At 49.4% G+C, this 10,000-nt stretch overlaps 2 protein-coding genes across 2 annotated transcripts in view; both read left to right on the forward strand.

The window, feature by feature from the left end:
* Nucleotides 1-5,478, forward strand: part of ift20 (intraflagellar transport 20 homolog (Chlamydomonas)) — a 6,514-nt gene extending 1,036 nt beyond the window's left edge. The window contains exons 2-5 of the mRNA XM_072458454.1: nucleotides 2,366-2,501; nucleotides 2,589-2,674; nucleotides 3,637-3,740; nucleotides 4,586-5,478. Coding sequence (XP_072314555.1) covers nucleotides 2,375-2,501; nucleotides 2,589-2,674; nucleotides 3,637-3,740; nucleotides 4,586-4,667 — 399 coding nt within the window. The 5' untranslated portion in view covers nucleotides 2,366-2,374 and the 3' untranslated portion in view covers nucleotides 4,668-5,478. The remainder of the gene's footprint in view (nucleotides 1-2,365; nucleotides 2,502-2,588; nucleotides 2,675-3,636; nucleotides 3,741-4,585) is intronic.
* A 696-nt stretch (nucleotides 5,479-6,174) lies between these two features.
* The window catches only part of lyrm9 (LYR motif containing 9), a 4,550-nt gene continuing 724 nt past the window's right edge, over nucleotides 6,175-10,000 (forward strand). The window contains exons 1-2 of the mRNA XM_072458456.1: nucleotides 6,175-6,239; nucleotides 7,340-7,471. Coding sequence (XP_072314557.1) covers nucleotides 7,349-7,471 — 123 coding nt within the window. The 5' untranslated portion in view covers nucleotides 6,175-6,239; nucleotides 7,340-7,348. The remainder of the gene's footprint in view (nucleotides 6,240-7,339; nucleotides 7,472-10,000) is intronic.

Raw genomic sequence — 10,000 nt, forward strand, 5'->3', positions numbered from 1 at the left:
ATCAATAATACATCAATATTCTCTAACTAGCCTTTCATTTACTTGTCACTCTCAAAGAGTGTGTAAGGTTAAAATACATTTTGTGCCACTTTTTTAACCTTAAAACAACAAAAACAAACATAAAACGCATAAACAAACAAACATACCGTTTTCATGAAGGGGGAGGAGCCTGTGGGTCATCAGTGTGGGAACAACACGATGAACACACCAGTCCAAAAGGGCGACACATGTGGAGGGCCCAAACTTTGCACCGTGAATAAAGTCATGTTTTACAAGCGTGTGTGTGTGTGCGGGACGGGAGCCTGTGTGTGTGCGGGACGGGAGCCTGTGTGTGTGCGGGACGGGAGCCTGTGTGCGGGACGGGAGCCTGTGTGTGTGCGGGACGGGAGCCTGTGTGTGTGCGGGACGGGAGCCTGTGTGTGTGCGGGACGGGAGCCTGTGTGTGTGCGGGACGGGAGCCTGTGTGTGTGCGGGACGGGAGCCTGTGTGCGGGACGGGAGCCTGTGTGTGTGCGGGACGGGAGGGACGGGAGCCTGTGTGTGCGGAACGAGAGCCTCTGTGTGTGCGGGACGGGAGCCTGTGTGTGCGGAACGGGAGCCTCTGTGTGTGCGGGACGGGAGCCTGTGTGTGCGGGACGGGAGCCTGTGTGTGCGCGGGACGGGAGGGACGGGAGCCTGTGTGTGGGAGGGACGGGAGCCTGTGTGTGGGAGGGACGGGAGCCTGTGTGTGGGAGGGACGGGAGCCTGTGTGTGTGCGGGACGGGAGCCTGTGTGTGTGCGGGACGGGAGGGACGGGAGCCTGTGTGTGTGCGGGACGGGAGCCTGTGTGTGCGGGACGAGAGCCTCTGTGTGTGCGGGACGAGAGCCTCTGTGTGTGCGGGACGAGAGCCTCTGTGTGTGCGGGACGAGAGCCTCTGTGTGTGCGGGACGGGAGCCTGTGTGTGCGGGACGGGAGCCTGTGTGTGTGCGGGACGGGAGCCTGTGTGTGTGCGGGACGGGAGCCTGTGTGTGCGCGGGACGGGAGGGACGGGAGCCTGTGTGTGCGGAACGGGAGCCTCTGTGTGTGCGGGACGGGAGCCTGTGTGTGCGGGACGGGAGCCTGTGTGTGCGCGGGACGGGAGGGACGGGAGCCTGTGTGTGCGGAACGGGAGCCTCTGTGTGTGCGGGACGGGAGCCTGTGTGTGCGCGGGACGGGAGCCTGTGTGTGGGAGGGACGGGAGCCTGTGTGTGGGAGGGACGGGAGCCTGTGTGTGGGAGGGACGGGAGCCTGTGTGTGTGCGGGACGGGAGCATGTGTGTGCGGGACGGGAGCCTGTGTGTGTGCGGGACGGGAGCCTGTGTGTGCGCGGGACGGGAGGGACGGGAGCCTGTGTGTGCGGGACGGGAGCATGTGTGTGCGGGACGGGAGCCTGTGTGTGTGCGGGACGGGAGCCTGTGTGTGCGCGGGACGGGAGGGACGGGAGCCTGTGTGTGTGCGGGACGGGAGCCTGTGTGTGTGCGGGACGGGAGCCTGTGTGTGTGCGGGACGGGAGCCTGTGTGTGCGCGGGACGGGAGGGACGGGAGCCTGTGTGTGGGAGGGACGGGAGCCTGTGTGTGGGAGGGACGGGAGCCTGTGTGTGTGCGGGACGGGAGCCTGTGTGTGTGCGGGACGGGAGCCTGTGTGTGTGCGGGACGGGAGCCTGTGTGTGTGTGTGCGGGACGGGAGGGACGGGAGCCTGTGTGTGTGTGCGGGACGGGAGCCTCTGTGTGTGCGGGACGGGAGCCTGTGTGTGTGCGGGACGGGAGCCTGTGTGTGTGCGGGACGGGAGCCTGTGTGTGCGGGACGGGAGGGACGGGCCTGTGTGTGTGGGACGCCTCACAATCTTTATTTGGTGAAACATTTTAATTTTAGTTTTTTTCAAAAGTGTCAAGATGAACAGAAAGTGCATCTGTGTTTACTGCATTTAACACGTCTGCGTGTTCAGGTTTAAAGGGCCATGACAAGTTTTTACGATTGCCTAATTTTGACTTTATTTGGTTTATTTTTACCTGTCGTACATATAAATGATGGTTTTACACCGATCGAGCAGGTATTTGTGAAAACATTGAAAAAACGGTAGAAACTTACAGGAAGTGACATCACACCAGGGACAGGAAGTGACTCATTCCAGTCAAAGTTTATTTTTTTGCAGGGGGTGCTCCTGCTGAGCGGTGGGACCTGCAGGGGGCGCTGCTGCTGAGCGGTGGGACCTGCAGGGGGCGCTGCTGCTGAGCGGTGGGACCTGCAGGGGGCGCTGCTGCTGAGCGGTGGGACCTGCAGGGGGCGCTGCTGCTGAGCGGTGGGACCTGCAGGGGGCGCTGCTGTAAACTCTTTGTCCCGCGCTCAGGTCTGGACGATGGCGAAGGAGCCGCTGGCAGAGGCGGGGCTTTACTTCGACGAGCTCAACAAGCTGCGGGTGCTGGAGCCCGAGGTGAGCCACAGCACGGGCGAGCTCAAGGACGAGTGCAAGGACTTCGTGGACAGTGAGTGGCTCCTCCCCCCTCTCATCCTCCCGCCCGCGCACGCCGCTAACGTGACGCGGCTTTAACCACGCCCGCTTGTGTTCACAGAGATCGGTCAGTTCCAGAAGACGGTCGGAGGTTTGATCGAGCTCGTGGACGAACTCGCCAAAGAGGCCGAGACGGAGAAGATGAAGGTTATATATATTCAAATTAAACGTTTTTGGAGGAATATTCGACGTTCTGAAATCATAACCTCATTTTATATATTCTGCTATTTCAAGTCGATGTCCTTTTTTATTCAAACAAAAAAAGAACTTTTAAATACTACTAATAATACTACTTTAAATGCGTCTTTTCATGTTTCTTTTGGTTCGTTTTGACACTTCACATCTGGCTCCGCCCACACCACAACGCTGCCGTCTGATTGGTCCAGCCTCACTTATTGGAGCTTCTACATGGATCATAATTAGATCAGATTTTGACCCGTGTGTTCTGTTGTGTGATGTAAACGTGTGTTTGTATGTTCGGTTGTGTGATGTAAACGTGTGTGTGTGTGTTGTTTGTATGTTCGGTTGTGTGATGTAAACGTGTGTGTGTGTGTGTGTGTGTGTGTTGTTTGTATGTTCGGTTGTGTGATGTAAACGTGTGTTTGTATGTTCGGTTGTGTGATGTAAACGTGTGTGTGTGTGTGTGTTGTTTGTATGTTCGGTTGTGTGATGTAAACGTGTGTGTGTGTGTGTTGTTTGTATGTTCGGTTGTGTGATGTAAACGTGTGTGTGTGTGATGTTTGTATGTTCGGTTGTGTGATGTAAACATGTGTGTGTTTTTTGTATGTTCCGTTGTGTGATGTAAACGTGTGTGTTGTTTGTATGTTCCGTTGTGTGATGTAAACATGTGTGTGTGTGTGGTTTGTATGTTCCGTTGTGTGATGTAAACATGTGTGTGTTGTTTGTATGTTCGGTTGTGTGATGTAAACGTGTGTGTGTTTGTATGTTCAGTTGTGTGATGTAAACATGTGTGTGTTATTTGTATGTTCGGTTGTGTGATGTAAACATGTGTGTGTGTTGTTTGTATGTTCGGTTGTGTGATGTAAACATGTGTGTGTTGTTTGTATGTTCGGTTGTGTGACGTTAACGTGTTGTTGTTGTGTTGAAAGGCGATTGGAGCTCGTAACCTTCTGAAGTCTGTGGCCAAACAGCGCGAGGCTCAACAGCAGCAGCTCCAGGCCCTGATCACAGAGAAGAAGATGCAGCTCGAGAGGTGGTTTACACGCTACAAACATGTGACTGTCGTTTACACGCTACAAACATGTGACTGTCGTTTACACGCTACAAACATGTGACTGTAGTTTACACGCTACAAACATGTGACTGTAGTTTACACGCTACAAACATGTAACTGTAGTTTACACGCTACAAACATGTGACTGTAGTTTACACGCTACAAACATGTGACTGTAGTTTACACACTATAAACATGTGACTGTAGTTTACACGCTACAAACATGTGACTGTAGTTTACACGCTACAAACATGTGACTGTAGTTTACACGCTATAAACATGTGACTGTAGTTTACACGCTACAAACACGAGACTGTAGTTTAAACGCTACAAACATGTGACTGTAGTTTACACACTATAAACATGTGACTGTAGTTTACACACTATAAACATGTGACTGTAGTTTACACGCTACAAACATGTGACTGTAGTTTACACGCTACAAACATGTGACTGTAGTTTACACGCTACAAACATGTGACTGTAGTTTACACGCTACAAACATGTGACTGTAGTTTACACGCTACAAACACGAGACTGTAGTTTACACGCTATAAACATGTGACTGTAGTTTACACACTATAAACATGTGACTGTAGTTTACACGCTACAAACACGAGACTGTAGTTTACACGCTATAAACACGTGACTGTAGTTTACACGCTACAAACATGTGACTGTAGTTTACACGCTTCGAACCCGTGACTGTAGTTTACACGCTACGAACACGTGACTGTAATTTACATGCTACAAATGAGTGGTGTTTTCTTTTCTGAATGTAATATCCTTTTTTGTTTGTTTGTTTGTTTGTTTGTTTGTTGCAGATACAGGGTGGAGTACGAGGCCTTGTCCAAAGTGGAGTCGGAGCAGAACGAGTTCATTGATCAGTTCATTTTACAGAAATGACAAACTCATCCAAGCGTTGAACCCAAAACAGTGCCTGGAAAAGTCTGGAAAAGTCTGGGAGAATCACCTGCTCAGACTTAACAAAGCTCCAGAACATTCCACTTTCCAACTGTAACTCAGTGTTTTTTTATTTAACTCAGTGGTCCAAATGTTCCAAATCTGCACCTGAAATGACCACGAAAACAACCTAATGAGACTGAACGTTTAGACCTGGTTTAGCCCTGGTTTAGGCCTGGCTTAGTCCTGGTTTAGCCCTGGTTTAGCCCTGGTTTAGTCCTGGTTTAGTCCTGGTTTAGTCCTGGTTTAGTCCTAGTTTAGCCCTGGTTTAGTCCTGGTTTAGTCCTGGTTTAGCCCTGGTTTAGACCTGGTTTAGTCCTGGTTTATCCCTGGTTTAGCCCTGGTTTAGGCCTGGCTTAGTCCTGGTTTAGGCCTGGCTTAGTCCTGGTTTAGTCCTGGTTTAGACCTGGTTTAGGCCTGGTTTAGGCCTGGTTTAGTTTAGTGTTCTGTATCATAATATATTTCTTCACTTAATCAAACTTTTTCTAAAATGTGTAAAGTTCCTGGTCTGAAGTTCGAGTGGAGCTTTTGATGCAAAAGATGATTTTATTTATTCTATATTTATACATCGTTATCGTGTGAAACATGTGGAATTTGACTCGTGAGCATGACTCTGTAAATACTTTCATCATTCGTCCGCATTCAAAAAAGACCCAAAAAACTTTATTATTTCCTTTTGTTTTTGTGTAATTCTAAAACTTTCAGACTTGATCGTGTTTTGTTTTTAAGTGTTAAAATGTCCAGGTGCAAATAGTTGGACAAAAATACTTTAATTAAAAACACATTTGAAAAAGTTGTTTCTTTCATTGTCGTGGTGTAAAAAGTTAAATTGACTTTTTAAGACAAAATCTTGATTATGATTAAAATGATCCAAAGTTTATGTCTGGAATTAATTACAGCTGCAACTAACGATTATTTCTGTTGTACACCGAGACTTTTAAAACACATTCTTAACCACATGAAGGTTAATTATTTATGAATTATTAATGAAATGCAGAAATAGTTTTTGAGTATATTTAGTCCAAAGCAATATTAACCTTATCAAATTACGACTACAATTAATTTAATATTTGTTTGATAATTGTAAGTAGCCATAAAATTAAATGAGGTGAATGGACTAAACAGAACATGTTAACAAAAGTTAACAAAAATACCTACCAAACCCATAAATCTTGGTCATTTTTTTTTTATTTTAAGTGTATTTTTCCCTTGTTTTAAAGTTTATTTTGTGTTTCTAATTGAATCCGCTTGTAATTCATTTTTACTCTAGTTTGTCACCACCAAACTGAACTATTTCTCTTGATTTGATGCATTTATACATAATTTATTTATGTATTTGAGCTGAAGTTTGTGTTTTTGTGTAAATTCTGTGTCAGTTCCACTTTTCTCCAGAGGCGCCGCTGTTTCTCATTCAAACGCAGCAACAACACGTGACGCACTTCCGGTCATGGCCGCTGTAGTTCTGTAGCTCCAGGACGATTCTCTGATATTTTGTGCATAATTTGGCTGAAAACAGTGAGTTTATCTCTTCGTTGTGTTTTGATTTGAATCGTGTCATTCTGCAGTTCAAACACGGACGTAAAAGTGACTCTAAAAAGACAATAAAAGGTTAAAAAACTTGTTAAATCCGGGCGATGCCTTAAGGACAAACATATAACTGTCCTCATGCAGTTTGTCAAAGCAGAAAAGATGATACTTTGTTTGACAATTTTGTCCAATAAACTTACACTTTCAGTTACAGGGAAGTTTACTAAAACAAGAACAAAACCGGTTTAAATTTAGGACTAAACTTAAGTCGATTAGAGAAAGGATTAAGACAAAACCAAGACTAAATCAGGGCTAAAATGTGTTTATAAAAGAACTAAACCTAGACTTAAACCAGAAAATGGCTTTAATTCTAGAACTAAAACTAAATCAAACCAGGACTTAACAAGAACTGAACTAGTGCTGCAGCTATCGATTATTTTAGTGAGCGAGTAATCTACAAATTATTTTTTTTTGTACATTCCGTAAACCACTTAAAACCATATGAAATAATGTTTTAATAAATAATTTTATTTTAATAATTAATAATAAACAAAAAACAAATACATTTTTTTTTATGTTTTATTCAACTAGTGCGCTCAAAATTTCCCACAATGCACCTTGAGAGTCGAAAAAACTGGACACAACAAACTGAATGAAGCAGAAGAGCTGTTTAAACGCACTGATGACCTGAGAATATGAACAAAACACTTTTAAATAAACCGTTACGCCGCAAAGCTAAAGCTGCTAGCGTAAAAGCGTTAGCCGCTTAACTTCACATGATCACGTCCAGTCCGTCTGTTGAATGTGAGATCCATGACTTGTGTGGGGATTATTATGTCATGTTTGTGCCATGGATTTTACCAATATTTATGGGTTAGGGGCAATCACATGTTTTTAATCACATATGTAAATTAAATGAATCATTGAGGCAATAAAATAATAATGAAATTACTCAATTTACTTGATTAATCGTTGCAGCCCTAAACTGTCGTGATTTGAGTATAAGATATTATGAAAAATACTGCTAGATCAATCGTCATCCATGTTTTTTTTAATGATTATGTTTTGTTTTGTTTTGTGTGTGTCAGTTTTGTGCGATGCCGTTGGCCGGAGCAGAACTGGTCCAGACTCCGATTCAGCTTTACAGATATCTGCTGCGGTGCTCCAGACTCCTCCCCTCGTCCGCCATGAAACAGCACTACAGACACGCCATCAGACAGGTGAGAACCACGCCCCCAGACAGGTGAGAACACGCCCTCAGACCACATCCCAAGACAGGTGAGAACACGCCCTCAGACAGGTGAGAACCACGCCCCCAAACAGGTGAGAACACGCCCTCAGACCATGCCCCCAGACAGGTGAGAACCACGCCCCCAGACAGGTGAGAACACACACTCAGACCACGCCCCCAGACAGGTGAGAACACGCCCTCAGACCACGCCCCCAGACAGGTGAGAACACGCCCTCAGACCACGCCCCAAGACAGGTGAGAACATGCTCTGAGACAGGTGAGAACACGCCCTGAGACATGTGAGAACACGCCCTGAGACATGTGAGAACACGCCCTCAGACAGGTGAGAACACGCCCTCAGACCTTGCCCCCAGACAGGTGAGAACACACCCTCAGACCACGCCCCAAGACAGGTGAGAACACGCCCTCAGACCACGCCCCAAGACAGGTGAGAACACGCCCTGAGACAGGTGAGAACACGCTCTGAGACAGGTGAGAACACGCCATCAGACAGGTGAGAACCACGCCCCCAGACAGGTGAGAACCACGCCCCCAGACAGGTGAGAACACACCCTCAGACCACGCCCCAAGACAGGTGAGAACACACCCTCAGACCACGCCCCAAGACAGGTGAGAACACGCCCTCAGACCATGCCCTAGACAGGTGAGAACACGCCATCAGACAGGTGAGAACCACGCCCCCAGACAGGTGAGAACCACGCCCTCAGACCATGCCCCCAGACAGGTGAGAACACGCCCTCAGACCACGCCCCCAGACAGGTTAGAACACGCCCTCAGACCACGCCCCAAGACGGGTGAGAACACGCCCTCAGACCATGCCCCCAGACAGGTGAGAACACGCCATCAGACCACGCCCCCAGACAGGTTAGAACACGCCCTCAGACCACGCCCCAAGACGGGTGAGAACACGCTCTGAGACAGGTGAGAACACGCTCTGAGACAGGTGAGAACACGCCCTCAGACATGTGAGAACACGCCCTCAGACCATGCCCCCAGACAGGTGAGAACACGCCCTCAGACCACGCCCCAAGACAGGTGAGAACACGCTCTCAGACCACGCCCCAAGACAGGTGAGAACACGCCCTGAAACAGGTGAGAACACGCTCTGAGACAGGTGAGAACACGCCCTCAGACAGGTGAGAACACGCCCTCAGACCATGCCCCCAGACAGGTGAGAACACGCCCTTAGACCACGCCCCAAGACAGGTGAGGACATGCCCTCAGACCACGCCCCAAGACAGGTGAGAACACGGTCTGAGACAGGTGAGAACACGCCCTCAGACAGGTGAGAACACGCCCTTAGACAGGTGAGAACACGCCTTCAGACAGGTGAGAACACGCCCTCAGACCATGCCCCCAGACAGGTGAGAACACACCCTCAGACCACGCCCCAAGACAGGTGAGAACACACCCTCAGACCACGCCCCAAGACAGGTGAGAACACGCCCTCAGACCACGCCCCAAGACAGGTGAGAACACGCCCTGAGACAGGTGAGAACACGCTCTGAGACAGGTGAGAACACGCCCTCAGACAGGTGAGAACACGCTCTGAGACAGGTGAGAACACACTCTCAGACCACGCCCCAAGACAGGTGAGAACACGCCCTGAGACAGGTGAGAACACGCTCTGAGACAGGTGAGAACACGCCCTCAGACAGGTGAGAACACGCCCTCAGACCATGCCCCCAGACAGGTGAGAACACGCCCTTAGACCACGCCCCAAGACAGGTGAGGACATGCCCTCAGACCACGCCCCAAGACAGGTGAGAACACGGTCTGAGACAGGTGAGAACACGCCCTCAGACAGGTGAGAACACGCCCTCAGACAGGTGAGAACACGCCTTCAGACAGGTGAGAACACGCCCTCAGACCATGCCCCCAGACAGGTGAGAACACACCCTCAGACCACGCCCCAAGACAGGTGAGAACACACCCTCAGACCACGCCCCAAGACAGGTGAGAACACGCCCTCAGACCACGCCCCAAGACAGGTGAGAAAACGCCCTGAGACAGGTGAGAACACGCTCTGAGACAGGTGAGAACACGCTCTGAGACAGGTGAGAACACGCCATCAGACAGGTGAGAACCACGCCCCCAGACAGGTGAGAACCACGCCCCCAGACAGGTGAGAACACACCCTCAGACCACGCCCCAAGACAGGTGAGAACACGCCCTCAGACCATGCCCTAGACAGGTGAGAACACGTCCTGAGACAGGTGAGAACACGCCCTGAGACAGGTGAGAGCACGCCCTGAGACAGGTGAGAGCACGCCCTCAGACAGGTGAGAGCACGCCCAGACAGGTGAGAGCACGCCCTCAGACAGGTGAGAACACACCCTCAGACCACGCCCTCAGACAGGTGAGAACACGCCCTCAGACAGGTGAGAACACGCCCTCAGGCAGGTGAGAACACGCCCTCAGGCAGGTGAGAACCACGCCCTCAGACAGGTGAGAACACGCCATCAGACAGGTGAGAACACGCCATCAGACAGGTGAG

The sequence above is a fragment of the Eucyclogobius newberryi genome, unplaced genomic scaffold (assembly GCF_026437365.1).
Source record: "Eucyclogobius newberryi isolate DKJ021-1_F unplaced genomic scaffold, fEucNew1.0.hap1 SCAF_218, whole genome shotgun sequence".
Lineage (NCBI taxonomy): Eukaryota > Metazoa > Chordata > Actinopteri > Gobiiformes > Gobiidae > Eucyclogobius > Eucyclogobius newberryi.